This window comes from Dufourea novaeangliae, unplaced genomic scaffold (genome assembly GCF_001272555.1).
Source record: "Dufourea novaeangliae isolate 0120121106 unplaced genomic scaffold, ASM127255v1 scaffold7, whole genome shotgun sequence".
Lineage (NCBI taxonomy): Eukaryota > Metazoa > Arthropoda > Insecta > Hymenoptera > Halictidae > Dufourea > Dufourea novaeangliae.
The window spans coordinates 3,680,902-3,703,017 of record NW_015373896.1 but is presented as its reverse complement, the minus strand read 5'-3'; the positions used below and the strand labels follow the sequence as shown (position 1 = coordinate 3,703,017).

At 48.0% G+C, this 22,116-nt stretch overlaps 1 protein-coding gene across 1 annotated transcript in view; it reads right to left on the bottom strand.

The window, feature by feature from the left end:
• Window positions 1–22,116, bottom strand: part of LOC107191848 — a 185,058-nt gene that overhangs the window by 45,786 nt on the left and 117,156 nt on the right. The window contains exons 10-15 of the mRNA XM_015580986.1: window positions 20,856–21,230; window positions 18,819–19,137; window positions 17,474–17,719; window positions 17,071–17,225; window positions 16,116–16,979; window positions 14,434–16,041 (exon numbers count right to left, since the gene is read on the bottom strand). Of these exons, the coding sequence (XP_015436472.1) occupies window positions 14,434–16,041; window positions 16,116–16,979; window positions 17,071–17,225; window positions 17,474–17,719; window positions 18,819–19,137; window positions 20,856–21,230 (3,567 nt within the window). The remainder of the gene's footprint in view (window positions 1–14,433; window positions 16,042–16,115; window positions 16,980–17,070; window positions 17,226–17,473; window positions 17,720–18,818; window positions 19,138–20,855; window positions 21,231–22,116) is intronic.

The following is a 22,116-nucleotide window of genomic DNA, read 5'->3' as shown; positions in this document are numbered from 1 at the left end:
TCCGTGATAGTTGCCGTTGCAAAAATGGAATGGAATTCGTCAGGTTTCGACCCCACCCCAAGTATCGACGTTCAATTTTCCCGAGTGGGCGATGGAAAATACCACAGCGGGATACAATAATTTTTCACCTACTTGACGAACGACCGCAGGGACTATTTTGTGTCAGCGGGCTATTTAGCCGATGCACAGCAAGTCTTTACGAATTAATTCCGAAATGGGCGGTTCGTTCGAGGATTATTACACGGTGCGTCCCGTGATTCGCCGGTTGCAACATCTGCAGCCCGTAACTCGTCTTCTAGGACAATGTTCGTAAGTTACGACCACGACTGGCAAAGCCGTAGCCGCGGATGCTGTAATTTATATGTTACAACTGCCGAAGTTACGAAGCGAGAGTTTATGGCTGAAAGGACTAGGTTCGAGACCGACACTCCCCACGACGGCGTCGACAACCTCGCCGAAGATGCTGTAAACGTCCACCCTGTCGATCCGCACACTGGCTACGTGATTATCCTTTTCGCGTAATAAACATGGCCAAAGTGTTCATTCGGGCCGCGATTAAATCTCCATGGACTGGGGTACGCGAACACCGCGGCGTCGTATTGATGCACTAGCGTTTCGCGATTTATACGCGTGTCCTCGTAATCTCCGATCTTCGACAATGCGTTGGACTCGTGCGCAAGATTATGACCGCTGGGGTAGGGGGGTGGGGGAGCTGAGTTAGGGGATGACGGGAGGAGACAGACTTCGGCAACGTGTGGTCAAGGGGTTGAGTTATCTCGCTACATAAAGATCACAGACGTGAGATTTCTTATGTGACTACTGACAGGGGATGTTATTAAAGTTCAGTTGGGGGTTTGGTACGATTTTTTTTGTGATATTATGTTTACGTTTCACTGAATTATCTGCAATTTCAGAATGGAATCTTACAACACTTGTGCGTCAAATGATAAACAATACAATTCATATACACATTACGGTGCCTTTGTGTACCTGTTGAGGATACCTTAAAATCAACCTCCAGTTCAACACAAAATATTTTAAACGTACTACAACGCAACAGTCACTACTAGACTGTGGATTTTATGCATCCATAGCACACACAATTTTTTAGAATTCACTATACAAAGAGCTTGATCAATTATGAAGAAGTTTTTATTTTTTTTTTAAACCTGATGGAATAGTAAAGAAAATAAACCGATCTTGATATGTCCTACAATTCCTGTCAATTAACGTCTGAAAATCTCTATTAGCATAAACATCCGCAGTCTAGTCGTTACCAACACACCTTGAAACCGTGAACCAAATGTAAAAAGTGAAACACATCCTGTTAGGTACCATTTATTCAAGGTTACCTGTGTTTAGATCGATTCTCAAGGATAGTCCGACCCGTTCTAATCACGAAGGTTAAAAGCATCGTTCTCGTTTCCTTCGTTCTTACATATCGCAGTCCTCCGTCGAACCTCGCGCCGGTTTCCGAAACATCCCAACATCGGAACATCTTTTCCACCGTTGAGGTTCCCATCGACGCACCGGTCTGCGTCCCCCGATCCGACGCGCGGGATCTTTTCTATATACGCGGCACGTCCACTTCTTCTTCGGTACGTTAGCCACGTTTATTAGAGGCGAAGGGCGGTCAGGCGTGTTCAGGCCACGGTCGTACATTTTTAACAGTTTCCTCGATCTGCGAAGGTTCGGTCCAACCTTTTTCGCATTCCCGTGTAATAACAGGCCTGGCTCTCGGCAGGATCGGCCGGACCCGTCTTCGTCCCGAGACAGAAAACCGGCACAGCCCCGGGCGATTGTCGTAGGTAAGTGAGTTTGACGCAGCAACGTGCCTGAATATACTTCATCAAGAGGAGATCTTGTCCTCCTTCTCCTATCCACCGTCCACAGTTCCCTTTCTTTCTCGATCGTGTGATCGACAACCTCAACCAGAAATCGCTCTGTACCGATCGTATTCCTCAAAGCATCGATGAGTTTCGCTTGGACTTTTTTTCGGGTAGCTAAAGAGTAGATCAAAGATTCAGGATCACATACGCTTCCGTGGACTCGCTTGAGTGGGTGGCCAGACCAAGAGTGAGATCAAGAGGGAGAGAGAGAGAGAGAAAGGAGCATCGGGAAACGTCCGGGAGAGTCCCGTTTGATTGATCGGGTGAAACGCCGTACTGAGTCGAACGAGTCAAAATAAGGACTTCCAGTTATCGCGTTTGTACATGCAAGGGAGGGCCAGAGTCGCGCGTTCCGAGGATCTCGCGACCAGGATCTCCCGATGACGAATGGAATTCACGGGGACGGAACGTAGGCCCCCGATAGCATCGCGAGATACAACGACGAAGGACAAGGAATGGGAGAGAGGGGAAAAAGGATGGAAGGGAAGAGAGGAACGGGGAAAAAGAAGCAAGAACAACGTCGAGCTGGTTTCACCTGATTTTTATGGTCGCTCGTGGGCAAAAGGTGTACACACACACACATACGCACATGGTTGTGAGTAATACAGCCGCGCTGTATATGTACCGACACCGTTACTTTTTATCGTACACGCTCGGGGGAACGATGAGATACGATCCCTCTGGCGAACAAACGAATTTTCGCCCCGGCAACTCTGTCCTCGACGTATTTCAAGAAATAACAGTTGCGGCCCTGTCTGGAACGGACGTCTATTCTAGCGCCACATGGGCCCGTGATTCGACGAATTCGAGACGGAAGAGAGCAGAGACGCGACGGCCATTTCGCGAGATCGAGCGCGACCGGGCAACTTTCCAAAACGGAGCCAGCCCCCTCGCAGTTTTCACCTTCGTCACGGCGACCGGGGAACAGACTCGCGGAGTTATGATTCCGTCTAGCGTTCCAGCCGGCCAAAGAGAGTCGACGTCTAAATACAGCTAGGGACGCGTGCTATTACGCCTGACATTCAATGCTTAAATGTCGCACTAACAGCTGATATATTTATATCGACTATTTAGTCGCTACTGTGGTTAATGTCGCGGAGCTTTTCGTGGCTCGAGTTTCTCGGAAAATCGTTGGAAAATCTGCTGTTTCTAATTCCGCGGACTTTGGGCGAGCACCAAATGTTGGGGATAAAACACGGCTCTGCGGTGTTTGATATCGCGACATTATTGGTGCAGGCTACTTCGTAAAGTTTCAGCATATTGGCAAACGTGAATTCCAGTATTTATATTTATTGAGTATTTATGAATAGGTTCGGAATGTTCAGATGTATGTGTTCTATAAAGATAGGCGAACTATCGGTGTTAGAGTAGCAACTGCAACTTCAAGACACGATACAAGTATTTCTATAAAATTCACTTATCATTTTTATTTGCAAAGTGTGATACGAAATCTTCTATGCAACTTCGAACGGCTCGCGTCGTAAAAGTAACGATTTTCAATTACTCGGTTATCAGGCGACAGTGCAATAACAGAGCGAAGTTGTCGGAAAACAAGGAACGCGATTGTTCTTCGGCCCGACTGGCTGTAAAACTCGAGCCTTCCCTCGTTCTCCCGTTCCGTCGAGCGGAATGACAGATTGCAAGAACGAGGGCAACCAAGAGAGGGGAATGGTGCCCCTCTTCGCAGATATTTTTCTTATCGTAATAGTCGAAGGCGGTGGCACAACACCGCGGCGAAAGTTCGCTGAGACCGACCTGCTAATAGACACCCACGCCGTCTCGACGCCTAACGGTTGCACACTTTTAAATCACATACATACACAGATCCCTGTGTCCAGTCCTTATCCGTGATCGAGAAAAAAGCACCTTGGCGAAAGACTTTCTCCGGTGCAGAAATGACGCTTCCGAGATTGCACCGCCAGAAGTGACGACCTTCGATGCATTATCTCATCGGGTTCACAGGGACGATCGAGGAAACACTTTCTCTCCGCACGAATTTATCGCGACCAATGGGTAGTAAGTGCTTAAAATTGCATTCCAGGAAGGTCAGCCCAGGGTGAGCTCGTCGTTTATCCAATCGTGCATGTCGCGGGAGAGACGGGACGATTAAGGTACGCTAAATATACATTTAGGGATCGTTAATGGGATCGTCGGACGGCATTAAATCTGGCTAGTCGTTTCGTCGTACGAGGTGGTAAATCATCGACGTTTCGACTGGCTGATGTCAGACGTTTATTCCGGACGTCCGTAATGCTTCCGATATAATCCTGTCGTTGTTTAACGCGGACGCTATTCCCGTCGATCATGGATCATCGTCACGCGAGCGCCGATTAAGCTTCGTTCACACTAGCGGTCACGGTACGTCACGTCAGTCACCGGTCAAAATCATTCACATGTAATCGAATCGGAGAATTCACAATACTCAGTTCGGTCGAGTCAAATGAAAATCTGATGATCGTAGAGTCGGTTTGCTTGCGATTAAGGTCGAGGCATTCTTGAAAGGATTTGACTCGATTGATTTGAAAGGAAGTATGGATGGCGAACAAAAATGAAACAGTCTGCGACGGTGACTTGAATGTGAATGCTCTTGTAAAATCCTGCAATCCAGGACCTGGAATGTGACTGATCGTGATCTGACCGTACCTTTAACCGCTAGTGTGAATCAGCCTTTATTACCCGTTCGCGCGGCTAGATCGCGGCGCAGAAAAAGCAAACCGCGAATCGTACGCTGGTCTTTTGTCCATTAATCTCGCGGGCCGTCCTTTCATTTGTCGCGGCGCGGTTTTAATAAATTCACCGAGCGGCGCCCGTGTAATCCAGGCGGCAGCGACGCACGGTATATTCGCTGTCGATTAGATCGAGATCCCCAACCGATCTTTACGGTACTACCCGACTAGGTGAGTTCACTGGTTGACAGACGTTTTGCAACAGTATTTTTCTGTCTGGTTTAATGAGGTGACTGGGTTGGGAATTTGAGTCATTGTATGAAGCGTTTTTTTTTTTATATTTGCAGTGAACGCCTTTATTTGTGCAGGGAAGTGCGTTACTTTTGGAAAATATTTTTGAAGTGATTTAGTGGAATAATCTGGAGGACATACAGATATGGGAAAGCGAAATCCAGGTGTGGAGGAAGACTGTTTACCAGGTGTCTCTGTTTGCTGCCCATCTGTTTGCCAGATTCTCCGCGCTGAAGGATTTTTCGAGTCCGGCGCTGTTCTTTGCGTATATACCGTGGCATTAATGAGCCAGATGGAGAATCGTTGTTACGACGGACAGTAAAATTTAGACACGGGGCGAACGTGAATCCAAGGTCTTGGAACGTGTGCAGAACAGACGGAGGAGGATCCTCGTCTCTATAAAGAGACATATGGATGCATTGGACATCTGTTAATAAGACTTGTAATATAGAGATATCTATTAGCTTTTCATCTAATTAACGACTTCCAGAACCTCACTTCACACAAGTACATTGTTTCTCCTTTTGGGTAGGTACTATAAGTTGGGGTAACTTTGGCTCAGTCAGGGTATCTTTGTCCCAAAGTCAGAAAACAATAATTTTTTATTTTGCAAGTATTCATACGTGAAATGCCTTTTCGCGTAAAAGTCAATTTAATTTAACAATTTGCACAGCTGCACAATCAAAAATGATCATGTTCTGACTTCGAGACAAAGTTATCCTCACCGAATCAAAATTATCCCAACTTAAATATATTTAATCTCTACAAATATCAATACTGAGAGCATTCTTGATTCTTGAAAACAAATACTAAATCCACAGAACTTTCGACGTTTCTATCAATCACGACACAACCTCTGCACTCGCACAACTAATCACGAAATACATTCGTAAAATCTGTAAACGTCCTACGTGACTAGTATTCGTAGATCCCAAGAGACTATTCCGGGAGCTCCAACTCACTGTCTCCACCTTCAACAATTTCATACAGACTCGCTAATTTCTCCACATTCCCTGCTATTCTCGGGCCAAGTCCGCATTTCCTGAAACGCGAGCATCCACGCGGCGCGAAGATCTACGCCTCCTATTTATATCATCTCCGCGGTTAGCCGGGATGCGTGTGCGTTCCACCTTCACCTAGGAGGACGAGCCTCGAAGCAGAGGGATCCACCGTCGGTCAGCTCGCTATCTGCGGTTTCACGCATCCGTGTCTTCCTGCAGGTGCAAAGAGTCGCGGTTTACCTGCGTGGTATACAAGGTGTCACTGACCCGCGGCAATTTTCCAGCAAGACCAACGGTCAACGATATTTCCTCGGCCGTGTCGCGGGCGCGGGGTCGTGAAAGCGGGAGTGGACAGTCCAGTCGTCGCTACGTTACAGGAACCGTTGTTTATGGTGGTCATTCGTCGCCAGAGCGGTCGTTCCGGCGGTCGGAGCACCGAGACCCCGGAAATTTTACGATCCCCCTCCTCTCCCCCCCCCAGGAGTCCACTCTTTTATTGCACCGACAGTTTCGTTTCGTGTGGCGGCCGGCCCGCACGTGGCCACCAAAGAACGATCTTGCGTCCCGTGGAAGCACGTGTGCCACGACCAGAACGTGTTTTTCGTTTGGAAAGCAGACACACACACCGGGACCACCCGTCGCAATAATAAAATCGTACCGGGGACACGTGCCTCCGACGAGAATACCTCTTCTGGAACGCGCGGAAACGAGATTTTGATCGCGAGCCAAGTTCTACGCCAGGATCGGAGAGGTGTCCGTGAAAAGCTTGGAAACTTCGATCGTGGAATAGATATACACTCCCGTTTATAAGTATTAGGACACTTATGGAACATGATGTGAATGCTGTAAGGCATTACAAAATTGCTGACAGTCCGAATGAAATATTCTTTAGGGGATATTAATCCATTGCACTCGGAGACTTTTCCGCTGTGGACTTATGAGCGGTAGTGTATGCACCGAAAAGGGGCGAGTGAAAGGAATGATATGTGTAACTGACGATAGCGCCGAGACTCCGCTGGTGAGTCGATGTTACCCAGGTAGCCAATTAAAGGGAACGCGGGCGCGAAACTGGGTTGTCCGTCGGAATGGAACCGTCAACGAAGATGAAGGAACGAGAACGTCGTCGAGTGTGCACTCGCGTGTGGGCGTATTGCGACTTGTTTATCCAGGTGTCCAGAGACACGAGGGCGTAATTTTCTTTCTTTTTCTTTTTCTTGTTTGTTCGCGGGGGCTGGCCCCGATCGGAGGAAAAACGATCTGGAACCAAAAGGTGGGTATATAACGCGGGACGATGGAACGTTTTGTCAGGCACAACAGTCCCTTGCCACGCGTTATAACGGTGACTTACACTTGGTTAATAATGTCGGGCAATTTAACCATTTACTCGTAAGATAGAGTGTCGTCGCGTTGGATACCGTTCCATGAGACGCTCCCGTGAGTCCGTGTCCGGTGTCGGTCTCGACTCGCTGCCCATTGTCTTCCTCGTCGTTGTCATTGTCGTCCGTCCGTGATCCCCGTCGTTCTTGCCCGCTGGCGGGGCTCTTTCCCCGTGACCGACGGATCGCGACACTTCGCTCGGAACGAAGGAGAAGCCCGAAGCGGAAACGCTCAGTTCGAACGGGCCACAGGTGAGATCGTGTCTGTCGGATTTTGTGGATTCTGTAGTGTCTGCGGTTTTCAGGTTTGCGCCAGGAAGTATGTACTTCCTTACTTTCGTAACTGGTGGTTCGATCGAGTTTGAAATGTCGAACTGCGTGCGGTTGTGATATACATGTTTCTGGTGGAGAATATAATTTTACAACAGTACGAAAGAAACTTGTTGTTTCAGTCTATGTTGGTATGGAGAATTTAGAGAAATAACATCCATCGATGTTAATTGTTGATTTTTAAAATGAACTGTTAACGTTCAATTTGATGATGATTGAATTGACCCTATTCCATTTCGCAAATTTTACGTCTTTTAATGAAATCTCTCGTATTCAATCTTGTACTTCGATCTTCCCGGTCACATTTGGATAATTAAAAGAGCAGTACAGTTCAATTTCATGTTGCAACATGAAACAGTAATTAGTTGCTCGGTCGAGAAGCTAAAAGGTATGTCAGCCAGTTAACAGACGAAAGGTCAGACATACATTTATAAAACGTGTATGGATTACAAAGAAATGGATCAATCAGGAGCCTGTCCGAAGAGAAAAATAACGTGTTCTACTTCTACCGCATTGAACGAAGTAGAAAGTGTTCCGCACGTTCGTGACGGAAGATTCCGACCATATGTTTTATTATCGCGAAGTGATATATGGTTCTAATTAAGCAGCAACGCGACAATATTATAAGATCTCCTGGGAGAACGGAACGGGTGGCCGAATAATCACTGGAAGGAACGAGCAATGAAGGGATTTTATTACGCAATTTATTGCGCGGTCCAATGTCTCTATGCATAATTTATAAAGTGGCTTGTAGGAGAAAGTTGTAATCATTATACCATAACAAGCGATTAATTAAGTAGGTATCAGCTTCAATAACTGGTTATCGGATGAATATTGATCACTCTACCGGTAGGCGTTGCAGTTCACTGTGTATAAAAGTTTGTCACTGGTTAGATAAGCTGCTTTACATCTGAATGCATACTTTGTACTTGATATAATAATATCAGACTCAATTGCCACAGTATAGCTAGTTAAATCCTTATGACAAAGTATTGACACAGAATGTATCTCAAGTGGTACAGTCCACGGTAACGATAAAGTGAGATACTATTGACACTGCAAAAATAGTGAAGCAGTGCAAAAACTTTCAAAGCCTCCGTAAAATTAACCCGAAAGGAAAATTCAGTTTGAAAGTAGGTTGCATTGTACAGCCCTGGGCAAGGTTTGGATTAGTTACCATCTGGCTCACACCCTCTATCGATCGCCGAGCCCAAATTTCCGGTTTATGGTCCCGCTGAGTCCACCAGCTCACCCATATCGTTACCATCTACCAAACTATCCGATGGCTTTTCGATTCTCACTTGCCTGCTATAGGAGACATCGGTTACGAAATTAGGAAACTCTTCGTTCCTTTTTTTTTTTTTTCGTCCACTGTTAATCTAGCCAGGTTAATGAAGGCATGTGCTACCAGTATTGCCGTTATCGCTCCTAAACTCACTCGGAATTAGTCGGGGGATTGCATGCAATTGACCCCGTTCCTTAACAAGTCGTCAAACGAGTCTCGCCACGCACGAAGGGGAGGACGTTACGACGCCGTGGAAGGCTGGGCTCAAAGGAGCGCACTGTGCTCGCGACTGCTCGTGTTTCCGAGCGACGAAAGTGTATATGCACATATACCTTCTGCCTGAAACGAATAGCTGCGCGTCGTTCTCATTTTAATTGCCGTGGATAATTAGCAGAGATCGCGGTGCGTCGTTGTTGCCTCACGCTGCGTTGCGACACCGTCCCGTCGTCTGGTCGCGAATAATCGTGCAAACGCGCGGACAATTAGCGAATGTTATAAAACAGACGAACGAACTAGGTAACCGGACCCCGGCTGTGAAATATATCATTTTCACGACTCGAATGTCCGTTGCGATTACTTTACACGCCTGGTTTCGTACGGAGAAAAAATTGAACGCGATACGAATTGTTTACTTTTGTACTTCCTTCGATCGATCATCGATAAGTGTAATTGTCCACAGTAAACATATATATATATATATGGTATATATTTCGCAGATAATCTATCATTTTCGCGATCAAATAGACGGGCTCCTTTTACACCGAGTTTAGATAACAAATGGAATTCCTGTAGTTTCGAAATCGCCTTATCAATCGCGCCGCGATCGGTAAAACAAACAGACGAGTTAAACAAGTAATAAATCGTTCCAATACGAATGATCGATCGCGATAGGTACGGCTTCGTCGTTTTTAGAAGGATTCCAGTACGGTGCTAGTAATAACAATTGTTCATCAAACATCTGTGACTAATCTTCGGTATAATAAAGGTCGACGAAGATCCGTTAATACTAGACGATAAAACCTCGTTCTCCTTTAACGTTTTGTTGCTTTTTCTTAAATTATATATCCCACGAACATGGAATTCACAATTGTGTTAAAGGTCGTCGTGTATTCTTTGCTGGAGAATAATTAGGGCAGGGAAAAGAGGCATGATAATAGACCCCATTGTACAGAGACTTGGAAACAACGGTGTAATGAAATCAGAAGAGCCTCGGAGCTGTTCCTCGGTATGATAACATAACACGATACACCGTGTACCTCCTTTTTATTCTCCAGCTATAGCCTTACGCGGTGTCATCCGACTTGGCCGAGAGCAGAGGAACGACAAGGAACAACCGGTGTTAGGCGATACTCGGTATAGCCGTTGGCTACCCTGTCGAGGTCGCGGTCTTGCCTCTCTGTACAGCCGCAGGTGTTTCGAGTGAAACGAGTTCTGTTCGAGTCCAGAAGCCAGCAAGAATGATGGAAATAGCAGAAAATGGGGGGAGCGAGGTTAATCTAGGTCGATCGATTGTCAGGGTATCACCAAATGGCTCCGTTTGCTCTTGGCTGTTTGAAAACTACAGTATCAACAGAATTGTGTTCATTTGCTCCAGGTTATTGAGTACTTATCCCTGCCATAGACATTTAAACCGATGCAGCGCAGTTTTTAGTTACTCTAGCTTAGAATTATTGATTGACTTCACATTCAGTGAGTGTATCTTTTACTGATTTTTTGCTAGATGTACTTAACTGCCGTTTATATCCATCATGGTTTGACTAAACTCGACTGTTTAGCTGCACCCAACGCTCTTTCTATGTAATCCCACTTTTTCGCTAATCCTTTTTCAGATACCTTCCATTTATGAATGGAATTTACTTATGAGTTAGAATAATACCAGACGATGCGGACGCTGGCCTACAGTGGCCATTTAACTTCCACCGACTATAGAATCTCTTATTAAAACAGACCAGATCTGAAACAGGATCAGCCACGTACACGTCAATCATGTGCCACATCTGACGTCGCGTATCCAAGGCAGCGCCGTCTAACTTAACCAGCTACTTTTTCCAAGAAACGCGTGTAATTCTGATCGTCGAGCGTGGGTGGAAAGTAAATTGGTTCAACCTGACGCGTAAACAGCATCAGTTAAAAGGGGTTGTTCGTTTACACGATATCTTTTTATCGTCGACGAAACAACAATTCCGTCGAACATTTCGGGAACACCTTTTGTATTAAGAACTTCGAGAAATCCTTTTTTTTTCATCAACCTCTTGCGAAGAACGCTTCGTTCGCCCTCAGCGCGAGTTACGCTCGATCAGGAATCCACGGGGCCCAATTAACGCGTCGAACCAGACGCGACGGAAAGCGAGAATACCTGTATAACGAGAATTAGCGATAGCACGCCGGGTGGTCGCGTAATTTCTCGCGGGAAAGACTGTAAATTCGAAGCAGCGGGGCCTTTTTTCCAACACAATCCCGTAAAGATTTACGGCCGATCGCCACGTCGGCCGTTAAAGGCCACTTGAATTTCCTGCGGGATCTTTAATTACGTCCGGCACGCTCAAAGACACTTCGCAGGTAAAGACGCGTATACCTTACGCACGGTTGAGTTGAATGGAAAGCCGAGGAGTAATCTGCGCGTAGGCAATTGCCAACGATTAGATTGCCTGGTTGAATAGGATCTACGATCCGATTCAGCGAATTTTTCACCAGGTGCAACGTGGATGTTATCGAGGAAAAGTAAATCACGCGATTTCTCGTGTATCGCTGATTTCGCGAGGTAACGCTGAACAGAGCTCGGCAATGTTACCGGCGCGATAAACGACCGTCTTATCGCCGCAGTTCGCGGGGGCAGTCGACGAAAATTCTCACGCGTTCGACACTTCCAGCTGAGCGCAGCGCCGCGGCGAACGTAATCGAGCGCCCGCAGGAACAGGCTAACACGCCCCTGGTGCCACGCGGTAACCTTTTTTCTGACATTTCTACCTTCGTGGTTCTCGGTTCGACCGAAAGGTTAAGCCTCGGCGCTGGTTCGAATACCCATGAACGAGGACGACGAAGCGAACGCGAGAAGGACCGAAGTGAACCGGGCGAACGGTTCTCCGCTGCTGCTCCTCCAGCGGATCGCTGGGTCTTTCCTTCCTGTCGAAGGTCGAATCAGCGTTTGCTCCGCGAACCGTGTCGCGAGGTCGGAAGACTCGGGTTTCGAGGGGAGGACCGCTCGACCGTCACAGAAGCGAAGCTGGTCACCCAATCAGAGCGAGAACGGAACAAAAGAAAGGTGAAAACACTTATCGGCCCGTGAGATCAAGCCTGCATCCTGTATCTCCGTCGTCCCCGCGGATCCTTCGTCCGGGATCCAATTATTATTAATTCATCGTTAATTTCATTTCGCCCAGCCTGTCTTTCTGCTCCTTCTTCGTCCTGATGGCGTACATTCAGCCTGCTTCTTTCACAGTCGAACGTTCGTTGACCCAAAAAGCCACAGACCGATGGATAAAGAGGCGTTGGGTCGCGAAACGGCTTCGGCTACTATTGGCCCCGTGATATCCTTGATGGGATGAGCTTTTATTGATTGTCCTTGCCCGAGTTTCTGGTTTTTATGATCGCGACACGGTGCGTGGGAGTGGAGATTATTTGCGTTGGTGATTGATATATTGGACATTCTGCGCCCTGATAATGTTTAATGGTGAGATAGTAAAGTAGTTTAAGTACTAGGTCGCATGGTATGTCGTAAGATATTTTGTAGAGATTGTGAGAAAAGGTCCTAGACAGGGTAGGTATCTATCAGTGAGTCACCCACTCTTGATCAATGTTTCATAGATTTTGTGAATCTGTAGCGTAACGGGACTACCCTAATGCCACTTTCAGAACACTGTCGGGATACCAGAATCGACATAAGTATGAGCGGAGGAATATAATTGAAAATTTACAAGAAAGTGGAATCAGAGAGTCTACGATCGACAGTAATCAAAAGGAAACATTTCATACTAAATTCCGAAGTCTTACTATCACCTTTATGAAAATTGGGACTCGTACGAACGAAGCTTATAAATTAACTTCTAAACAGTGATACAGATTGCCGTGACAGTATTAATTACCGTTGACACATAAAGCCTTCAGTGAATAAGAAATTGCCGGCGATCAAGTGTAAAACTTATCCCGCTGGAGCAATATTTATGAACCCATTTTTCTCACACAGCCACCGAAGGGCTTTCGAGTTATGGTGTATTCGTGCCATAAGTAGATCACGCAAGACATCCACCAGCACGGTTACGGATATAAAAGTAAAGTACTTTTCTCGATCCCGATAACTGGGACTCGCATTAGAGGCACGGTAAAACGAACTGAACTAAGCACACGAGGGGAAAACAGTTCGAACGGTTAATAAGGAAATCACCGATGTAAAACGATGTAATTTAAACCCGTGGATCATAAACGTATCTACGTACCGAGGGACCGAGCGACGATGTCATTTAAAGTCTCTCGCCGGACGCGATTCAGGGAAAGTCACACGCTCGTAAATCAGCAACGGTAATGGGCACCCCGTTAGATTTGCAATGATAATCCGATGGTAATGCATGTCGATTCGGTCGAACGATCGAACGAGAAAATAATTAACGATCGTCTTGAACGGAGTTCGCCGAACTATCGACAACTCTGTACCGATCCCCGGGGGGATTTACGAGTTTCCAACGATTCAAACCGACGACGAGAAGAAGAAGAAAAAAAAGACAACCCAATTGGCCCTCTTCGTGTTTCATGGGACCAATAATCTGTGATTCTTTGTCGAACTCTTTACCTACCCGACAGTCAACGAAACACCATCCGATCAGGGCTGTCGAATCGTGAATTCCCTGAGTGCAACTGGTAAACACGGAGTCATTTTTATGGTAGCCGTGAGAAACAATGGGCAACGTCGGTACCGGTAAATCGCTCATAAAACGAGACTATTCTCCCTTGTACCGTTCGTTTCGAATTATCAATGGTACTCCATAAACCTGAGCAGCGATTCCTCGGATGTTTTGCAAATGGAATAATGTATGTTAAGGGTTGATCCAAGGGTTAGGGGCGACAGCCACGTCGGCATCTCTGCCGATCTATCCATCTTCCCTGGCCAGTTAATAAGCGTCTTATCGACAGCATACGCGGGGATAAACCCGCGCGCTCACGGTTACCACTGATTCTCTACTGATCGATCGCAGGATAAGCGGACGGGACATCGCAGCGGCGGGTATAATGGATGATCCTACAGGCACATCGCGGAGGCAGCGGCCATTTACCATTCAATTACGCCGCAATTATAGGATCGTGTGCGTTCCGTGGCTTCAAGATATGCCCGCCGACAACCGTTTCGATCCTCCGGGATCTCTAATTGACGACCGTTAAACAAATATCCGTGGAGAGATCTTCGTGATTACGAAACGGCATCGCAAAGGTAACGTCTATCGTAAACTCTCCCGAAAAATCGTCCGGTGCCTTTCACGACGACCTGCGCGTCGTCGAAACGTTTCAAACGATCCGAGACGTGGCACGGTGGAATAAACATCGGAAAGAATAATGTAACGAGCACGGAGGAATGGTTAGAACGAGTGAAAAAATTGTCGAACTTACCCCTGGAGAGCGTGCGGAGGAGCTGGTCGAGGCGGCGGTGGTAGCGACTTTCTGCCTGGTGTGTTCTGTCGTGGGGCCAGAGGTGGAGGAGGAGAACTTGGTGATCCAGAGCCAGCGTATCGATCCGTGGGACACTGAGGTTGAGGCTTCTGCTTCGGCGCGTCGATGTATTTCGGTGGCAGGGCGTAGTAATTCCTATGCGACGCGTCCCCGTGGCGTTGGTGATGGTTGGGCACGTACTTCGGTGGCTCGTGGTACTTCTGAGGACTGGACTCCGACGGGAACATCTTCGAATTGGCTTCGTAGCCGGTCTTCACTGGGCTACCGATCGAGAAACCGTGATTTCCGCCTTCCAGGTATTTGGAAGTGCTCTTCGAATTGTCTGCTACTGGTAAATAATTCGGTCTAGTCGATTGATTCGACTGATTGCTCGAGGAACTCTTGTCGATGCTCTTGGGCACTTGGGGTTGAGGCCTCTGGCCAGAGGATGATTCAAGTCTCTGGGAGGATTCGGTTCGAAGTAACCCAGAAACGTCGAGTCTCGATCCGTCCACTCGCATGGACTCCTGTCGAATGATCCTCGGCTCGACCGGGACCTGAGGAGTTCGTCTCGCCGGGGTGACCCGTCCGTTCACCATGAGCTTCTGAGTCGAGGGGTATCTCAAGCTGGATCGACCTGTGGCTACCATTCGATGAGTAGCGAATCCAGCGGAGACACCGTTCTCCAGCACCATCTCGGAGTCAACGTGTTTCAATGCTATGGTGGCCCTTACGAACTGTTCTTGATCTTGCGGGGTTTTCGTTGGCGAGTTAGGCGATGACTTCCCGGTCGATTTATCGTGGTCCCGTTTACCCCCGTGCTTCGATCTTCTGGTCGAGTGTCTCTCCAGCTTGTGTCTGTCGCAAGATCTATCACGGGCCTTGGACTCTTCCTGATGATGGTTGGATTTCCGTTGGCTGTCCGTGAAGCTGTCCTCGCTGAGTTCAGGGGGCGGTGGCGGCAGTGGATCGTCGCAATCGTGCACCTCGTTCTCGGTGACTGTCGGGGGCGAGGGTGGAGGCAAGTCGGGGCTAGGTACGCGATCGTTGTAGACGTTTCTGAGGTGTGGTTTCTTGGGCGGTCGTTCCGGCACCCAGTCATCGATCGATATAGCCGGGCCGACTATCACAGGGCCCAGCAAATCCGTGGACAGACTACCGCAGCTGTTGCTGTGCTGATGCTTCGGACTCGGTAAATCTCCGTTGCCCTGATTCTGATTCCTGTTCGCGTTTTCTCGCCAGGCACCGCTGGCATAGTCGGAAGCAGAGCTCGCTCGTCTCGAAGAGGGTGGTCTGGGACGAGGCGGAGGCTGTGGCGGTGGACTTTGAGGGGCAGGAGTTGTCCCTTGAGCCAATTGTGGCTCGGACCGCCAGGAGGCTTGGTGGTGTCTCTCGTAGAAAGATAACAATGCTTTTTTCTGAATGGCTTTCAACGTAGGATCGGAGACCCGGTGCCGTTTTTCTGGATCCAAGTAGGTGTAACGCATTTGCTGCTGTTGCTGCTTCTCTAGTTCGTTTATGCGCTCCGCTACTGACATTTGTGGCTGTTGGGGCAGCGTCGAGGATATTCTGCAAAGAGAAAGTTCGATAATGTAGGGCGACTGTCACTGTACGCAACAGTAAACTGAATATTCGAACAGTACCTTGAAGACTGCGTGGACTCCTGAGGCTGCGTCGTGCTGACAGGATACAGTTTCCGTTGATTTCGTTCGCGATCCAAATAGAGCACGCTCTCCGAATGATGTCTCTGCGGAGTTTGCACTCTGGCGCTATGAGCTATCAACTGCTTGCTACAGGAAAGTCCATTAGCCTGGCTGACGTCTGACATCGAACCGTGAATAGGATTCCATGTCTCGGGGCTCTGCGGACTCGTCGGGCCGATCTGCTGACGTATCGGGCTCTGTGGCATCGGCTGCGCCAATGATGCGTACTTATCGTTTTCAATTCTCATTGAACTGTCCCATTGAGAGCCCGTCTGCGACTTCTCCAGAGATTCCTCGTCGATGTTAGACTCCTGCCACTTGCTCTCTCGAACCGTGGAAACGTCGGCCACGTTGGTCGAGGAGGTGCAGTGATTGATCACAGCCGGCAAGCTCGATCTACCTTGATTCTGTTTATTACGGTCGTTCATCGATACCTGCCACTTGTCCGGCCATTTCTCGCTGTGTCTGCCCTTTGTCGTCGGAGACAGGCCAGTGGTGCTGACATCGCTCATGGAGCCCTGCCACTTGTCGTGACACCCGTTGTTCGATTTCTGCGGCAAAATTCCACCGTTCACGCTGCTGACATCCGACATCGAGCCGTGGTGCCATCGATCCGATGTACCCTGTCGAGCTGGCAAGCCACTGGACACGCTGACATCCGACATCGAACCGTGCCATTTCAGGGTTTCGCTACTGGACGCGCTTCCGCTCGACGTAGTCACCACGCTGTCTCTTCCCTCCCTCGAAGTGTCCTCCCAGGATGCGGTTGGTCTCTGCGCCACTGCCTCGCTGTCTCTCCTCAGTCTGCAAATGCAGAGACGTGACACGTAACAACTTGCACAGCTTCGTCTGATTGGTTTAATTTCATTTAATTGTTCTTGAAAATATTTGCTACCTGTCGAGAAATGGGGTGTTCGTTGTGGAGTCCACGCTGGAAACGTAACTGTGATAGCCTTCGGATTGTGCGTAGCTGGCTTGCTGCGAATGCTGCACCCTCGTGTATTCCTCGAGACCTGCTTGTGTTAGGGTTGCCTCCCTATATATGTCCACCTGTAAGATCAAAATTGATGTATAATAACCTAACAAAGACACGCATATAAGGTTGGTAAAAATATAACATGCGGGTGATTTCAATGCGCGCGAGGGAACATCACTATCCTAGTGACTTCAACGCGTGGTAAGGGCACCACTTTTGATTCTAAACTGCCTAACGTGTCTTTGAAGTTTCTTTTTAACAATATAATAATGAGACTGGACTTGGTACTAGACAACAGAGTCGATATTCCTAATGAATTTACCTGGGACACTTGAGGATCTTGGTAGCTCCTAACGTAGGCTTCCAGATCAGCATGGCTAAGGGTCTGAGCGGTCTGCTGCTCGCGTTCAGGGGGCGACGGGACAACGTACTCTTCATCGCCCAGAGATTTACCCTCGCGATCCACGCGAGGCCACAGTCTCGGCTCTTCTTCCACGTTGCCGCTCCTGTTGCGGGACTCGAAAGTCTCCGCCGGTATCTTCTCGCAGCGCTCCATCACGGTCTTCAGCTGCAACGCGAAAATCGGTTGTTCTTTGTAAGAGCATTCCGCGTATAACTATTATCCCCTTATCTACAGCCTCGTGCAGGCCGACTGCGTGATTCGTTTACGTAATCGCGCGTATATTCATCGGAGGGTATCAACGTGGTGCGCGTTTCAATTTTAAATAAACCACCAGGCAACGAGCTAATTACGCTTGGCCCGACAAAAAGCTCGGCGATCTAATAAGGAAGTCCTAAATCGAGCAAAAGGAAAGTCGAATGAATTACGGGCGCATTAACATTGCTCGGGCCCGTTCTTCTAGCCACTGGAAAGAATGGAATTCGTTCGCGTACACAACGGAATTAAAAGCTGGGACACGGGTCTGCGGCGAACACTTCGCGTATGTCTGTGTGTAGGTTTGTGCATGCGTGTGTACACATATGTGCGTTTGTATGTGTCTGTTGCCACGAAATTGCCGGCCTACTTCGCCTTGAATAGTCGCAACGTACGATTATGTCACCCTCAGAGTAAGAGAGAAAGAGAGAAAGGAGGGTGTCGCGGGTGTGGGAGATTAATTATGTGTGTCGTTTTAGGGCGCAGCACGATTTACCAAGGTTCTGACCTACGCGCCGTATCCCGATGCTTAACGCGACACGTTCGACCAATTAAACTTCCTTCGGGCCCTCCCTCCCGGTTGTCACGGACGTCGACAGTCGTGAAACCCGGCGGTGATCATGGTGCCGCGCTTGGAAACACGACGATAACGCCTGATATACCCCTTGGGCGCGTTCGCTCGTGACTGGTTAACACCGGGCGTCGAAAGTGCCCTCTCTCGGCTCCTTGCAAATGAGTTTTCAATTTCGTAACCGGGAACCCGCGCGACACAAGGGGCAATATACACCGACACGTACGCTCTTTGCGGGCGAATTGCGTTACAAAACTTAATTGGTCACGGTGACGTATCGCTTTCCGTCCCCCCATGTTCTATGGGAACAAATGTTTCGGTGAACGTGTTCCATGGAACCGAAGTGAGGATGAATCAAAATTTCTGTTCGCTGCGCGTGGCGAAACACAACGACGACCAGGCACAAAAGACCGCAGGGTAGAGGGTTCCGAGATACATCACCTGCTGCGTGAACGCGGGATTGGGCCTCTTCGTGTGCGGTCTAGTGTATTGGGCTGGCTTCTCCTTTGGGTAATTGGTGTGATCGGTCCAGGACTTGGAACGATGGGATCCGCTGTTATGGCCGGTGCCGCCGTGCACGTCCTCGTCCGGGTGTCTCTCCGGCGCGCTTGGCCACGATGGATATTTCTCGTGTCCAGGCCCATAGCAGACGCCTTTGAGGCTGGACGCGTCTCGGACCGGAGGCGTTGGAGGCGGCGACGCTTCGTCTCTCTCGTTGAGAGGCAACGTGTAGCTGTCGAATCCGAGGCTCTCGCTGTACCTGAATCCCAAACAAGAGAACCATTTAGTTGAGCACCTATCGCTTTCATCGTTCATTTCTGAATACTTTGATTATTCCTATGCGTGGGAGTAATTAGACACGTGTCAGGTGAATGAATAGGCGATTATTAAATCTGACAGGAGGTTGCGCTGACCGATTGTCACGTTGTAAATAATTCTGTGAGGATTTCTGAAGGATCGAACATGTTTGTGAACTAATTTATTCAGATTTATTATAATCTTGTAGTTTAGAACTAGATGTCTTCCATCGATTTTGATTTAATGTATTATATTAGTTTAACCGATTACATACCTACCGGCTGCATAGATCCAATGATCGATACCTAAGGAACTAGATTGTTAACACTAGAATTACCGAACAAGTCAAAGTAATTGGTCGGTACAGTCTTATAGGGACGATCAAAATGTTATAATAATATATAACTGTAGGAAATTATGTACGTTCATGGAAAAATAGCAAGAACTCTAATAGAACAATTTGAAGACACTATTCCACTTGTAGACTAAATCACTCATATATCCAAAGAAGAAATGGAAATGTACCGGCGATAGAAAAATAATAAACTGATAAATTGCCTAATAAAAAGAAATACCTTCAGTTCTGGATAAGAGAAAAAGAGGGTAGCTGTGCCAGAGTCCAGCAATGTACCGTGATACCGTTCACAGCGAGCGATACATTCGACAGACGAAGGAAAACACTGGACGTGCGACCTCTCACGGCTTGACTCGATGAATCACTCATAAAACGCTCGCGGGTCCTCGATAGCGGCCGTCAGGCGACGAGTCCCTCTGTTACGCGATGTCATTGAACCACTTTATTACCGGGATGCGTGGCCGCCGCATAATTTATGGAATAGTCAACAAGTTCAACGTAACTGGAATCACGTATAATCAGGCTATAATTGCAACCGTCGTTCCTGGACCTCGTAACGACGAGCCACCGCGCCGCGGCGATGCGGTGGAACGCTACCACGTCCAACCTATCGCGAAATCTAAGTGTGTCGGGACTAATACAGAAACGTCTAATTGGCCGCCAAACGGTATCTCTTATCTCGCCCGCAAAAAGCTGCCCGATAGAGAGCGTGTGCAAACAACCGTGGAAACTTGTTTCTCATTAGCGGAACAATTAATTCCCGCGTAATGGGGGTTGATTCGTGTATTGGCCTCCCTCGATCGGTGAGATACAACAGTACGTTCGGTGGAGACGTATTTGTGTCCTTCGCAAAGATTTTTCTATCGAAAACAAACGGCGCAACATTAATCCCTTCGTCTGGAGTTTGATTAATAAATTGAGGCATTCGTATATTACAGGGGAAAGTTGCCGAATTTGGACCATCGCCTAAGTTGTACTAGTTTTGTAACTTGTCGCGTAGAAGCAATTTGCACTGCATGATTGACAATGTGTATATGATAGTGGTGATTACATTAAATAACTTATTATATACATATATAAGCAACACATACTGTCTATCATATGGCACAAATTGTTTACACAAGTTATAGTAATGCTCCGACCTAGGCGATGATCTAAACTCGAGATTTTCGTGATACAAAGAATACGATGTCTTCGTCTGCATCGAATGTTTCTAGGAGAAGCTATATTCCAACTCATCTGGTTGAAACCCTTCAGTTTGGCAGATCGACGATAGTAAAGCGGAAAGGTAGGGAAGCAGTGAAGGTTGATTGGAGGCTCCGTACCCGCTGTCGTTTTTATAGCCCGCAGTATTCTTCTTGTGACTTTCGTTGTAACCGGCAGCCGTGGTGGCTTTCTTTGTTCCGTTGCCAGCCTCGTGCTCGTTCTCCGCGGACCTCCTGCCGTCGTTTCTGCGGCGGTAGTACTCGTTAGGAAGCACCGTCCGGGACGGACTCTGCTTAAGGCCATAGCCTTCCTGAGGATACGACGGGGTACCCTTGAAATTGGTAGTCTCGCTCCCGTGTCCGTGACTCGCGTACTTGTAGGGGCCCGGAGGACAGGAAGGTGGGCCCGGGGCCTCATCCTGGACTCGATATCCTGGCGGCGACGGCTGCAGTTCCGTCATCGTGTAACCAACGTCCCCGCCATCCGGGATACACCTGGGGATTCAAGCAAAAACGCGTCTGTTAGCGACGATCTTTCTCACAGACAATGAATCGGCGATTCTAGGGGTAGAAAAAGTATCGGTAGGACTGATCCCATCGAACCCGGATCTGTGATTAGAGGATCTACAGATTGAATCGTCCAGATCCGTGGATAAGATTCTCCGCCTCGAGCGACGGTCAACACGCTGAAATTGTTGACGCTTACAGGATAATCATTAGGTAACAGGTCGCTTTAGAGATTTTCTATTTCTTTCGATCCCTTCGATTCCTCGTATCATGGACCACCGTACACGAGGACCATCTGAGTTCAATTAAGGCCTCGGCAAGTTTTTTGCACTCTCTTCGGTTCCTCGGGTAGCTACTCGAGCTTTCTTTGATCGTCGTGATATCGCTGTTACATCGAGCCTCTCTAGCTGACATCATCTCCCGATAAAAGTCTGCGTCATCCGTCGAAAAACAAGATGCGCGTGTCTCTCGATCCATTGACTGCAAGCGTGTACGTTCAATAATCATGACTACATGCTTGTGAATAACCAACAAAGTGCTACCAAAGAAATCGTGCAGGTCGTTTTCCCGGATGGAGGGGGGAGGGGGTCAACCAAACGGTACGGTTTAATTGATCCCGTCGAAAGGTTAATTAAGATACCAATCGAACGGGATTTAATCTCGTGCATCGCGGTACGGTTCTGCGTGAATGAAACGCATTAATCGAGAACGTTGTACGTGTCTTCAGGGTTAATTTGGACCGTGATACACGAATATTACCCCGTGGATCGACGATGGTTACGCGCGAATTATGGTCTGGCCGTTGCTTCGGCGCTGGTTCGCCACCGAGAAATCCCTCGAGATCTGGCCCTGATCGCCGATATGAGCGATCGTG